General features: G+C 43.0%; 1 protein-coding gene across 2 annotated transcripts in view; it reads right to left on the bottom strand.

Annotated features, from left to right (window-relative positions):
• LOC105477724 (synapsin II) overlaps positions 1–14,226 on the bottom strand; it is a 196,703-nt gene extending 182,477 nt beyond the window's left edge. The window contains exon 1 of one of the 2 annotated variants that reach the window (XM_071092228.1): positions 14,111–14,226. In XM_071092228.1, coding sequence (XP_070948329.1) covers positions 14,111–14,154 — 44 coding nt within the window. In that variant the 5' untranslated portion in view covers positions 14,155–14,226. Of the gene's footprint in view, positions 1–9,220; positions 9,777–14,110 lie in introns of those variants that run through there. The other variant, XM_011734382.2, reaches the window with a different exon arrangement.
• Between the last annotated feature and the right edge of the window lie 370 nt (positions 14,227–14,596).

Below are 14,596 nucleotides of genomic sequence, written 5' to 3'. Positions count from 1 at the left end.
TGGGGAAGCAGACACATAAACAGACCATTGTGTCGTGTCCAGAGAAAAAGATACTTGCAGTATTGGAAGAGGGCGTGGAGGGGGCATAGATGCTCAATACAATCTAGAGAGTTAGAGAAGAGTTTCCGGAAAAGGAAATATTCAGTCTCAAAAGATGAATATGAATTTAATCAAGAAAAGGAAAGAGGAGGAAGGGCAATTGTAATAGTAGACAGCAAAGACAAGGAGGAGGAATGCAACAATGTGTGTACGGAACTGCAAACAGTTCAGTATTGCTGGAAAAGGAAGTTTGGACATGGAAATAATTAGGGGCGGCAGGAGAAGAAAGCAGGGGTCAAATCACAGAAGGGTCATAAACTACCTATAGGATATGAGAAGCCCCTGAAAAACTTTAAGCAAAGGAGTAAAAAGGTAAAATTTGCATTTTAAATAGTTCATTCAGGCTACTAAGTGGAAATCATGAAGAGACTTGCAGAAGTTCTAGGTGAAAGTTAATGAGAACTTGAAATAGGCAACCACTGGTGTCCCACTTAAAATACAGAATAGAAGAGCTGGAATAGGAAGGAAAAACATGGATTTCAATATTGGATCAAACGACCCTTAACCACCCAGATGGAGATGTCCAGCAGGCAGCTGAACGTATGTCTAAAGATGAGGACAAAGTTTTGGACTAAAGGTAATGATTAGGGAACCGATGGTATTTAGGAGGTAACTGACACCTTGAGAGTAGAGGGACCAGGGAGAATATGCAGTATAAAAAAAGAAGTGGGCAGGAAAAGGGGGCCCAGAGAAACATCTACATTTAATGAGGTAGACAAAGGGAAAGAACAAGAAGAGTGAAAAGACACTTCAATAAAACAAGTATGAAGAGAACCAAGAGGCTGGGGGTGGTAGCACATGCCTATAACCCTGACACTTTGGGAGGCTGAGGCAGGAGGATCACTTGGGACCAAGACTTCGTGACTAGCCTAGGCAACATAGTAAGATCTTGTCTTTACAAAACTATTTAAAAATTTTAAAAAGGAACAAGGAATGCAGTGTCCTGAAGCCAAGGAACTTCCAAAGGGAAGATATACAGTGTCAAACACATCAGTGAAGGTTTGACACCTTCCTCTGGATTTAGCAATTAGGTTCCCTAGCAAGAACAGTATCAATATTACAAAGAAGGCAGAAGGCCAGTGTCGGTGGAAAAGGGCAAATAACTGGATAAGTAATAAGTGAGATTTATCTTTCATGTTTGGAAGAGTGATTAGGAAAGTGAGGATCAGTTTTTCATTTGTTACTTTATTTACAAGAATGGAGCAACCCATAGAAGGAGCAATCAGTAGAAAATGAGAGTATGAACAGGAGGAAAAAGAGAGATGAAATCTGAAGCAAGATCACCCAGAAGACAAGAGAGGTTGCGTCTTTTTCAACAATAGGCAATGCCTTTATCCTCGGGGAATGAAATAAAGAAAATCAACGTTAAGGTAAGAGAACCAGGACAAGAGCATTCCAAACAAAGGCAGCAGTGCAATAATAGCACCAGGTCTTGAAAGTCCAGCATGTGTGCAGGGAGAGGGTAATCCAGAGTACAGCAAAATTCAGGATTGAGGGGACGGTGAGAAATTAGTCTGAAAAGCTGGAGGCAAACTGTGAATAAGCATAATGAGCAACTACATGTTAGGGAAGAATGTTAAGAAAGAAGCTAACTTTCTAAGACCTGTGAATGCTTTTGTTTTGCCTTAAAATATTCTGAAAGCAATGTTCTAGGCTTTGATTGGACAGGGAAACAAATACAGGCACCACCTTTTAAAGGCTTTCTGTGTATTTCTCTCTTCCTTCATTTTCCTCTGTAGCCATCCTTCCTTAATTAGTCACAAGTAAAACTGAAGGAGAGCTATTTTAGAATTTACTTATTAAATAAAGGTTTATGTGGCCCTGTCCCTAATTATTATATATAGCTGAGTTAATGGGTAATGCTTTTGTCATTAAAAAAAACTAAGTTATATTGCCTTTTGAAAAACACAAAAGAAAGCCTTTGATGATACTGTCTTTGAGCCAGTGGCCCTCAATTAAAAAACAACAAAAAGAAGATTCCTCATCCCAGAAGTGTGCAAAATAAACAATCAGTTGCATAACAAAATTTTGAGAACTCAAAAAAGGAACCAAGGTAGATCAGATACCTGCAGCTGGAAACAGGGAAAGATGCAACAGTAACTACTAGTATGGCTTTTTAGCTTTTACAGAATGCTTTTATGGTATCTTATTTTATTTAATTATCACAATAGTGATATCAGAAATACATAATGTTATCTCCACTTTACAGGTAAGGAAACTAATTTTTGTCTGTTATTCTAGAACCTTGAACAGTGCCTGATATATATAGTAGACCCCCAGTGGAAATTTGTCAAATAGATGGGGGAAAGGCTCAAGGAGATTATGTAACTCTGATAAGGCCATATGGTTAACAGTGGAGCCAGATCTCAATTCGAAGTCTTTTGACCCTCAATCCTGTATCTTCGCATTGTTTCATGCTGCTGAAAAGGAAAGAAGGGCAGGGTGACGGAATCTAATCTATTTTACAATCTTACATGAACTGGTTAAAATTTCTGAAATGCCTGCTGTCAAGCAACAAACACCAAGGCCCATATACATCCTCCTATTCTTAGTCATGCAGCACGGACATCCTTAGAGTTCAGGGACCTGTGGTACCTGCTCATTTTATTCTCTCCATAGGTCACTGCCCTATTAAAAACTACATCTTCCTGCTGTATTGAAGCAATGTCTGCAGAACAGAAAAGTCTTCTAGATCATCCTCTCCTTTCTCTAAAGAGATACTGTAGCCTTCTGATACCCGATTGCTTCTACGTGGGAAGCTAAAAAAATTAGGTAACAATTATTTTCTTATAAAAAAGGCAATTTCTCTTGCAAAATATTTTCCACAATTCATTTAAATAGTGAGCACCCCACTGCTTTTGAAATTATTCAATTTACAAAAACTCAATATACACAGCTTTTTCAGGATCATATCCACCACCTAGAGTGAAGTCATGGTTAAATGCTGTAGCCTCAAGACAGAGTTGCATCTTGGTTTTTCTGTGTGTTTATTAGTGGCACTCCCACTACGTGTACACCTGTAAATCTTGTAAGACCTTCTGCAAGCTTATCAGGTGGCATTGTCATCTTTTGTTTTAGATTCCCACATAGATTTAGCCACAAGTCCCAATTCCCATCATTGATGAGGAAATACACACAGCAGGCATCACAGGATTAGCCTCTTTTTTCACGATAACATATGGTAGCAATACTGTAACAAGGAGGTACTGAATAAAGACCATTCAAAGGTGAGCTTTTCATTCCAGGAAATGTTTAGTCATTTATTGACGTATGTCGCTGCTTCCAAAGGTTTACAGGCATTACCATATAGAAAAAATTAGAGCTAATGCTTTTAAAAGAAAATGGCACAAAAACTGAACCATGGAAATAATATAGTGCTGGAAAGGATCTTGGAGAATATATTTAAATCCTCTCATTTGACAAATTTTAGAAAATCAAAGTCCAAAGATGCAAAGTGGTTTATTTAAGAATACATGGTGGCACATTTTAATGGAACATTTCTAACTACAATATCTTCATTCCCCAGGATAACCTATCTCTGTGTTCCCATAGCACCCTATGCATACTAATTACCATACAATATTAAAATCCTCTTTAAATGCCTGTCTTCCTCCATTGGACTGGAAGATTCCAATAGACAAGGCCAGTGTTTAAGTCATCCTTACATCCCTTGTAAATTTGAGGGAAAGGTATGCACATCCGGAAAACTTCCTATTAAGGCCTCCATTCCTTTTTGCTTAGCAAGATATTAAAAAGAACAAGGTTATTACAGACCTGAACTTGGGTACAGAAAGACAGTAAGCAAGCAACCTTAGGTAGACAGGAATGCTAAAGTAAAAATGGGTTCCTGAAAGGAAGGTCAGCATTACCGCACAGTCCTACCAACTTTATTAGACTGTTGGATTTTGATGATGAGGTCTCCAAGAGTCTTCTTCAACCATTTTATTTTATTTATTTTTTTGGAGATGGAGTCTTGCTCTGTTGCTCAGGCGGGAGTGCAGTGGTGCGATCTCGGCTCACCACAACCTCTATCTCTCTGGTTCTCCTGCCTCAGTCTCCCGAATAGCTGGGACTACAGGCACACACTGCAACAACCAACTAATTTTTTGTATTTTAGTAGAGATGGGGTTTCACCGTGTTGCTGGTCTTGAACTCCTGAGCTCAGGCGACCTGTCTGCCTCAGCTTCCCAAAGTGCTAGGATTACAGGTGTGAGCCACCGGGCCCAGCCTTCTTCAACCATTTTAGAATGAACTTTGCTGAAACAACAATAACACAAATGAACACAAACAAGGAATAGTGTAATTGTTGGTGTGGCTAATAGTGTGAGCGTGCTTACATGGTCTTTTTAAGCACTTACAGCTCCATGATGAGTCTTCAAAAGAAGCCAACACAAAAGTACTTTTCAGGAGAAAAAGAATTTGAGAAATCTCCTAAAAGAGTGACTTAAGAGTAAAAAGAAACTTGAGTTGGAGTCAGATGTGAGTTTTAGTTCCCATTCTTTCACTAACTTCTTATTTGACCTTGGGCAAAGCATTCCATTTCTCTAGGCTAGATGATGATTCAGGATCCTTCAAGTTTAAATGCTATCATTATGAGATTAAAAGTCCCCACCAGTCCTTGAGATAGTAAGGGATGGAAAAATATAAAAGTTAAAGGTAGAAAATAGTAAAAATGGAGGGATACTGTGGTAGAGTGGGAAAAAAAAAAAAAAAAAAAAAAAAAAAAAAACCATGGTAGAGAGATTAAAGTTCTAGATTCTAGTTCTGGTTCTGCCATTAGCTAACTGAGTAACCCTGAACAAGCTATGTCCCCTCTCGAGATCAAGATTTCCCCATTTATAAAGTAACTCAGATGATCTTTCAGCTCTAATATTTGAGAATTCTAAAGTACAAGCAACTGCTGCTATGAACAATCAAATTCTGTGCAATCAGTATATTTAGGTTAGAAATAAGACACTTAAAGTATTAAACAAAGAAGCCCCAAATTTTGAGTGTTCTTTCAAGTTCAAATTCAAGTATTTTTTAGAGCCACTCACAAGCACTAGTTCAAGCAGACTGTTATACTTTGAATTCCTCTATTCTTGATGAAATGCTCAAAGGCTGGCTAGAAAAGAATGGAGATAGGTACACCTAGATAATCCAGCATTAATTCAGTCTCTTCATTGTCTCCTTCTTTTCTGCTGTTGTACTTTCCTTATGCTATCCACTGCCTGGACTGAGACAAACCTATCTCTTTTGATTCCAATTCTTCAGAGCTCAGTTAAAACCTCACTTCTTCTGAGAAACCTTCCATTCCCACTCTAGCCCAGATCCATCACTTAACTCTCAAACTTCTGCAGTATTACATTGCTATGTAAAGAGTAAATGAGATTGGCACAGAGCTTATTACATCTGGCATGTGTTGTTCAATAAATGACAGTAGTTGGTGTTACTGCCACACCCTTAGCACTAATGGTATATCCTTTAGCTAAGTGCATCTAACATTTAATGTGATTATGAATCACCTGGGGATCTTATTCAAATGCAAATTGTGACTTAGTAGGTGTGAGGTGGGACCTGAGATTCTGCAGTTCAAAATGCTCCTGGTTGATGCCAATGCTGTTGATCCAAAGGCCCAAGGGTTACTTTTTAGTAAAATTTTTTTTAAAGTATTTATCTTATCTACCTATCTGGACAGTAAGCTCTCAGACGGCAGATACTGTGTCTCATTTTTCTTAGCAAATATCCCCTGGACAAAGAAGGTGCTTCATAAATATCTGTTGACTTATATCTGCAGTCTAGACACTCAAGAGTACCTGTGCTATACTGAATCAAACACTGAAACATCATGCTAGAATGAAAAGCTCACTTGATCACTGGGGTCAGAATCTCCAGAACAGAGGCAGGACAGAATCTGAGAGAAAACTTACCCCTTCACTAGTGAGAGTATAACACACAGAAGAAACAACATAAACACCTGTTCCTTGCTTAAGCACAATCATCAAAGTGCAATCTTAATTGCATTTCAAATTTAGCCATGAACCTTAAAAGAGGACATTCATTTTCTGGCAATATTTTAAAAACACTAATAACAAATAATAAGGTATATGAAGAGCTTGATTTCATTTTTTTAATGGCACAGATAAATTTTTCAATAATCTTTTAGTGTGCAATTAATCTAAAGATCTCAAAAACAACCAGTGAAAACATTTCCAGCAAAAGAAAAACATCTTCCAATTTTCCCATCAACCTGGTCAGTGGTGGGGTCTCCAACTGCTCACAATAACAATGATAGAAATTCAAAGGAAACTGTGGTGTATTAAGGATGCTGAGAGGCTGCTTATTTTAAGCCCTTCTTTTACATCCCTTGTTATTTAAATGCTGTTCAAACCCTTTTTATTTTAGCATTCTATAATTCAGAGGGGACCAATATTCTAAGTTATACTGAGACTACACTCTGACTTCCTATTCCAGCACCAGGAAAATAATATAGGGCATATACGATATCACTCATTGAATACTATCTAGGTAGCTTAAACTGTGAGACAATTTTACTAAAATCAGCCTTCAGTGCAAAAATCACCTGTGTAAGTCACTGCGTTTGTCATGGCATGCACCTGCTCCTTAACTCATAGAGACTTTTCAATAAAACCACTCATCAATATTTAACTGAGATGTTTTTGACAAATTTAGGCCCAAGTTAGAAGAGCAATTCTGGGAATTGTTATTAAGCACAGAAACACAGGAACACAGAACTACTGTCAAGAACTAGACTTGAACTGGGCTTATGAGTTTTAATAAATCAATGTTATTACTTCAGAGAAAATAGGAAAACAGTTGGGAGTCAGCCCATAGGAAAGTGGCTTCTATGACTTCCATCAGGGGCTTCTAGTCTCCAGGGCAAGGCAAATTCTCTAGTTTATGCCAAATAGTCTTCCTAGAGAATACTATCGAAAGAGAGTTTCAAATCTTAAGCTACAGAAGCATTTATAACTAAACAGAAATCTGCAGCAGCTTCATTATACCCATACAAATGAGTATCAGTACCTATCTATAGATACGTAACCGGCAATAAGACTCAAAACAAGTGCCTTTAATAGGATAAGAAATCAGGACAAGGTACAGAAGAGTCAGATTCCTGCATAGAAAAGAGTCAGATTCCTGCATAGAAAAATAAAGCACGAATGTCATTCTCATTTCTCCTCCTCCTTTTCTTGGCCTTTCTTCAAGACTCATCTTTCATGAAGCTTTCTCCAGTAACTCTGGCTCTCACTAACCACTCCATTTGTTGACTGCCTGAAACACTAGTCTCAACCAGTAATTCTAGATTTCTTTTTAACTGTTTCATGTATCCACTTTGTGTCCCAAATTTGAGTGAGTTCTCTTAAAAGGCCCCCACACTGCCTAGAGGGAGCTTGTTATTAATATTGCTAATAATAATAGTGAGGCAACATAACACAGTGGAATGAAAGCAGTGGAGTCAAACAGGCCTAAGTTCAAATCCTGCTTCTACCACTTGCTGGCTATATGATTGTAAACATACTACTTACCTTTCCTAAGCCTCAGTTTTGTGGAGAAAATGCAATGAGATACCATGCTGAGAGTACAGCGTTTGGCATATAATGGATGCTCTGACTGAGCACCTTTACTAGCTTGGTTACCTTCCCTTCCTCCTTAATGAGCACTTGTTGATATGAACTGAGTCAGAGTAATTCTCCTAAGGAGGGCTGCCAGTGGCACTATCATATGCATTTACACTTTCCCCATTACCCTCTTCCATGTGCCTTTGTCATTTCCTGGCAAAAGTCCTTTCGGATTTTCTACTCTACTCTCTTGAAAAGGCCATCCACATAAGTCACCCAAGCATCTCCACATCTGCATCTCATTTCCACCACACCCACACGCCAGCACTCCCTCCCTCTGGATCTCCCAGAGAATGCTAGAGAGAGAAAGCGGAGAAGCAGCCAAAAGAGGAAATGGAGAGAAATAGCTCTGTGGTCTCTCTGTGCACCCCTCCTGGTAAGAACACTCAGGTCCAGTCTCCAACCTCAACCCCTGTGAGAAAAAAACAAACAAAACCCTTGCTCATATTCCTGGAGAAAAGGCACCCCCAGATTTTTGGCCTCTTCATTTCTCCAAGCCCTTCACCTGTCAATTTCACCATCCCACCATTCCCTAGGTTAACTATAAAATAGAGCCGCTTTTAACTAATTTGTCTTAAGTGGACCTCATTCGTACTTTTACCAACCAGCAGCCTTCACCATTCTAAGTTGGAAACATGCTACCTATCCCTTTAAAAGAAAAAAAAAATTCTTGAAGTTTCCCATCTACTACATTAAGGCAGGTCTCCTTTTATTTGTGCCTCTTTAATGATCCATAATATTTTACCAAGGTCTTCATCTTTCTGCTAGAAAAAGCCACCATTCACTTCCACACACACCCCCCACCCCGCGCCACGCACATTTCAGAAAAACAAGCAATCAAAAAAAAAAAAAAAAACCACACGTCCCCTCCCTGCTGCACAAAATACAACAATTTTATTATTCATAAAGAGACTTCAGCCATGTCCGGGGAAGAAGCCCGTGTACACCTGGGCCACCACATCTGTGATTTCATCAACCTGATGTCAATACCTGATATCAGCCTTCATGGGTCCACGTTAAAAAAACCCACCACCACCCTCTCCCTCCAAAATACCAATTTCCACTCCAAATTCACTCCGTGCTTCATGAAGTTAAACCTTTTACTTTAAAGCCTAAATGTTCCTTCAGCCACCTGGGACTATTTCACCTCAGATTTTATGTGTCTAAGCTGACAAGTCTGTCCCCTCGTCTCCCCCCCAAAAAATTATTTCCTAAGAGCCTTTCCTGTTGCATAAAGTAGCTCCTTCTTGTATGTGACCCGGGGGACCCAGGGCAATCGAGGGGTATTTTAGCTTAGGGTTCGCCTTTCCGGGCTGATGGATGTCCTCCCTCACCACGCAAATGCGCGCGCGCTCAGCCCCCACCTCCTCCCAGCGGGACCTCAGGGACCCTCCTTTTTATTGGTCTGAAACGTTTCCTCGGCGACCTGGGACCGTCCTCTCCTGGCCTGCGGCTGCCGGCGGATCCCGACCCCGAGGGCGGCGGCGCCCGGCACCTACCAGTCGGCGTGCGGCTCGTCGACCACCAGCAGCACCTTGGCCTTCCTGGCAGCGGCGGGCGCGGGCGCGGGCGCGTCCACCAGGCCAGCCGAGGCGGCCGTCTGCTTCACAGCTTGGGACAGCGAGCTGAAGAAGCTGCTGCCCACCGACGGCGTCGGCGCGGGCTGCGGCGCGGGCTGCGGCACGGGCGCCGAGGCGGGCGGTGGCCTTCGCTCCGGGCCCGGCGAAGCGGTCGGGGGCGCAGCCGAGGCCGAGGCCGCGCCCGGGCCGGGGGGCGGCGGCGGCTGCTGGGGCTCGGGCCGCTGCAGGTCGGTCATGTAGCCGTTGGGCAGGTTGGCAATGAAGCTGCTGTCCGACAGCCGGCGCCGCAGGAAGTTCATCATCTGGCTTGACGGGCTGGGGGCGCGCGGGGCTACGGGGTCCGGCGGCGCGGAGGGAGAGCGAGGGCGGAAGGCGAGGCTGAGGCGGTTGAGGCGGCTGAGGCGGCTGAGGCAGCGGCTTTGGCAGCAGAGACTCTGCCCCCAGCGCCAGACCCCGCAGACAGCCGCGGCCGACTGGGCCAGGCAAGCCGGGCGGCGCGAGGCTCGCTGAGAGGGAGCGGGCGGGGAAGGGGCGGGGCCAGAGATAGCCCCCGCCCCGCGCCGCAGAGGCGGCCCCGCCCCCCTCACGGAGGGCACCTAACCGCCTGTCTGGCGACTCTCGGGGCTTGCAGGAGGGGGCGACCCAGGCCTCCTGCAAGCTGAGCGTGACTATGCGGGGAGGGTGTGGGAGCCAGGCCTTCTCCCCAGGGGAAGGAAAAGGAACCAGAGTCCCCACCATCTTTTTGGTTAGAGAGAAAAAGAGCCGTGTCCCAGCTGAGATGGAGGCGAAGGAAACCGACCCCACTCCCTTTGGAAAGATAAGAGGTGTCAGCCTCCCTACGCGGAGGTGAGAACGAAAGGAGTCATCTCAATCACGCGCGCACACATGCACACATGCACGAACACCCTGTAGTGAGGAGGAAAAGAACCACCTCCTTTCCCAACGTTGGGGAGAAAGGTGTCATCTCCCCAGCCCCCAGAAGAGGGGGAAGGGAATAATCCGCTCTTACTAACACGCACACACACACCCTATGGTGAGACAAAAAAAGAAATACCTCTTCTAGGGAGGAAGACAGCCTCCTTACTCCAAGGAAAGGGGAGAAACAGATCCTCTCAACTCTGTCATGGAAGGAGGGGGATCCCCCAACCCCGCTGTTTCTTTCCTAGCATGCATTGGTGCATCCAGTGCCATATCAAGAAGCACATGTCTTCAAGATCTTTCTTTCTCTTTTTTTTTTCCGTTTTATTCGTTGCCTTGACCTCTGTGAAGACATTTCTGATGGCCACCTTCCCATGTGCACTCTAAATCTTGCATGACTCTTGGACCTTTGGTTTTCATCTCTTATAGATATACTTTCCCTTGTGTTGTAATGGAGCAGGACACAGCAGATACACTTTGCAGCAGACCACCCTAGGTGATATGTGACCCTGGATCAGTAACCCCTGTGAGCCTCTCTCCTTGGCTGATAAAAGGGAATAGGTAACCATTTTCAGAGTTGTTACCTGGAGTAAATGAGATCATGTATGTAAGGCATCTGGTACACAGCAGTAGGTATCCTAGTAGTGGTGCCTGAATTCTTTTTTGAATTGGTTAAAAGTAAGTATGTACTGGGCTGAATGGAGTCAGGGAGTGGCTTGTCACTAATATTGGGCGGGCAGTTCTTGCTTCCTACATCCCAGCTGGCACTCAACTCATGGCCTAGAGATACACAATCCAGCTCTGAGCCAGTGCTATCAGAGAGGTCTCCCAGTCAACTACAATAACACGGTGGTCTTCCTATCTACTACGTGCCTGGCACAGTGGTAGGAGCTGGAAAGGCTGAAATGAGTGGGAAGTGGCTCTTGTCTATTGCAAGTTCACGATCTAATTGGGCTGGGGGGTGGGGGGAGGATAGACGCAGGAACCACATAAGATGTGAGAAATGCTATCATACAGTTGGGCAAAGAGGTTTAGGAGGACTAAGGAGGGAGGGACTTGTTCTGCCTCTGAGGCTTAGGAAGGTCTCTCAGAGGAGGTAACATTTGAGGTGGATCTTGAGGCAGCTGTGTTTACCAGTAGAAAAGTGAAGAAGGCAGGCAGGCAGGCAGGCAGACAGAGAAGGCATGGAGAAGGTATGCAAGTTGATGGCTCCTCCAGGAAGCCTTTCCTGAATCCTCCAGGGCAGGCTAAGTGTTCCATATCCTGTGCTTGGCTTTGTCATAGACCCCAAAGAAACTATCGTACAATATTCTGGTGACTAGAATGTAAGCTTTACTAGGACAGGATTATGTCTTAGTTATCTCTGGGCTCCACACCAAACACAGGACCTGGCATGTAATGAGGACTCGGTTGTTTGAGAATTGAACTGTAATCTTACCCAACTCGGTTTTTGTGTCTATTGGAGAACAAAACTGATAAGTCACTAATAACATAATTAAATGAACTTAATTATTGCCCTTCTTTAAAAAAATTTTTTTTGAGATGGAGTTTCGCTCTTATTGCCCAGGCTGGAGTGCAATGGCGCAATCTCGGCTCACCACAACCACCACCTCCCAGGTTCAAGCGTTTCTCCTGCCTCAGTCTCCTGAGTAGCTGGGATTACATGCATGCGCCACCATGCCCGGTTAATTTTGTATTTTTAGTAGAGATGGGGTTTCTGCATGTTGGTCAGGCTTGTCTCAAACTCCCTACCTCAGGTGATCCGCCTGCCTCAGCCTCCCAAAGTGCTGGGATTACAGGTATGAGCCACCATGTCCAGCCATCAAAGGCATGTATCTCTAATGGAGGGTTTCAAACACTGTGTCACTTCAATTTTGGGGGTGATAGGTTTCTTAAAACAATATTTCGCTAAGTAATTTCCCCAACCATTAAACTTATAGTATATGTATATATTTTTAAAATCAACCAATTAACAGACATGTTTTCATGCCTAATACATACAAGGCATTATGCTAGGGACGGGAGGGTAAAGGAGATTCAAGGATGAATAAAACCCAAGTTCTTAAGAAGACAGCTCATAAACATGTGAACACATAACTAGCAATAGCAGAGAAGCCTGTGAGTGACCTGAAAGTGGAGCAGGCAGTGAGTGTTAAAGGAGCCAGAGGAAGAAGAGATCTCAGGGAAAGGAATTTTCACAGAGAAAGAAAGGCTCAGGCCTTATAAAATGGGCAGAATTCTGACAGGCAGGAAAGAGTGAATGGACAAGGCAACCAAGATAAAAGGGATAGCCAGAGCAAAAGCTATCCCTTTAAACTTCTTCAGTCTCCTCCTTGAAGGCAAAAACCTTGTCTGTGTTGTTTCTCACTGTCTTCCTTGAGCCTTCCATGGCACTGCTGTATGCATTCTAGTGTTCGCAGGGGTGGCTCTGAGAGGCTGTACTTATGCATATGTTGATGTTGCTAGTGTCTATCCAGCTTCTCTTTTTAGATTGCAAGCCCCTCAAGGTGAGGGATTCTGTCTTCTGATTTTCTCAGAATGATCTACAAAGCCTCTAATACGTAGTAAGTGACCCAGTTGTGGGAGCTAGATCAGAATGTTCTCTAAAATGTTATTTTAGAGCCCTTCATAGAAACCATGGAGGCCCACAAGATCATTTAAAAATGTTTATCAAATATTCCACTAATTTATTACATTGTTTTCTGGTAGGTTTTAATAAGAATATTATTCTTGTGGAAGAACAGACTGTTTTCTTATAATTGGGCATAAATGGTCATTGATCAGTTGTGTCTGATCAGAAGTTTTCATTAGTTAGTACAACTGTAAATCACATCTGCTTAAATCAGTATCTTCCGGCTTGCAGTGAGTCCTTGCCAAGAAGTGTTTTTGCATGCTGCAGAAACATGCAGTGCATCGTGTCTTATGATAAATGAGCTGTAATGGCAATCTTTCCCTTATCCTTACCTGTGGATCTGGGTTCCCGATGCAGGTAGAACATAGCACTATTACTCTATCTATGCTGTACCTTTTACCTGGAATATGAAGGGAGAACTGGATTTGGACTCAAAAATGTCTACAAAATATGAAAATTTCTGCCTATCTCCCTCTTGAGACCAACCAGCATTTTCCCGTCATCTCCAGGTAGAAGGCATTTCTCCCAGAGCAATCTGTGAAGGGGGTCTCTCCCACCTTTCTTCATCCCTCAGTGACTGACTTAGCCAACTGTGAGAATCTCAGCAGTCTCCTCCAGTTCTAGAAGCCCAGGACCCTTTGAGGTCCTTCCTTTGTAATCTTTATCTTGCCACTGAATTTTGAACACAATTAAGCATCTGGCAACTGCAGATGAAAGAATCCGGCTAAAATCATGAACCAATTTAAATGCTTTATCACCTGATTTTTCTCTTCCCTTGAGCAACAGTGCAGCTGAGATAGCTCACAGAGAGACAGGCTGGGTACACGACTGAAGAGCAATTTTGTCTCTGTAGGCAGAGCTCAGAAACCTAGCTTAAAGGAAAGCCTGGTGCCTGGAGCCACTTGGCAAAATGCTTGTTGTCTGGGTTTCCTCCCAAACAAGAAGGGAAACCATGATATCCTTGGCTCCTGCTCACTACCCAGGGTCAGGGAACCCATTTAGACTCACCTACTCTAGAGGAAAGCAGAAATAATCTGGAAATCAGAAATTGTGCATCCTAGTCCTGCTCCATCACTAATTGGCATTGCAATTTTCCACAAGTTGCTCTGGTCTCTGGGCCTCATATGCAAATGGGCCTCATATGCAAATGGAAGTCTGCCTGACTTGGGCCTCTCATAAAACAATCCGGAAAGCACTTTGAAAGGGACAAAGCGGTACCAGAAGAGACATCATTATTGCCTTCTACACCATCTTGTTACCTGTCATTTTGGAGACCCTGATGATGAGAGTTTGTCATCTGCATTTAGATGGTCCTTCTTGACAATGCTGATAGCAGCCTGTAGATACCTTCTTCTACTTCTGTATAGAGTCAGCAGAGGACAACTATGCCCTGACATTAACTCTCAAAAGGTGGTCTTGTCAGCTGGGCCAGTTTGCTAAAATTAGAAATCAAACAAATATAAGTTCAATTCCCCATAAATATGCCTCATGTTAACTGTGTGACTTTGAGCGAGTCATTTTTAGTCTTAGTTTCCTCATTTGTAAAAGAATGATGATAATTATCATAACTATCTTGAAGGACTATTGGACTAAAGAAGATCAATTATATGAGTGTATTTTATAAGCTGTAAAGGCCTGTGCAAATGTTAGCTATTAATATTTCTGCCTCCCAGGGAACCACAGAGCTCACTACCACTACAACTAAAATACAAAGAAGGATTCTCCCCACACATACTTATCCCAAC

Source organism: Macaca nemestrina, chromosome 2 (assembly GCF_043159975.1).
Source record: "Macaca nemestrina isolate mMacNem1 chromosome 2, mMacNem.hap1, whole genome shotgun sequence".
Classification (NCBI taxonomy): Eukaryota; Metazoa; Chordata; class Mammalia; order Primates; family Cercopithecidae; genus Macaca; species Macaca nemestrina.
The sequence above is the reverse complement of the archived record's forward strand: the minus strand, read 5'-3'. Positions and strand labels throughout refer to the sequence as shown.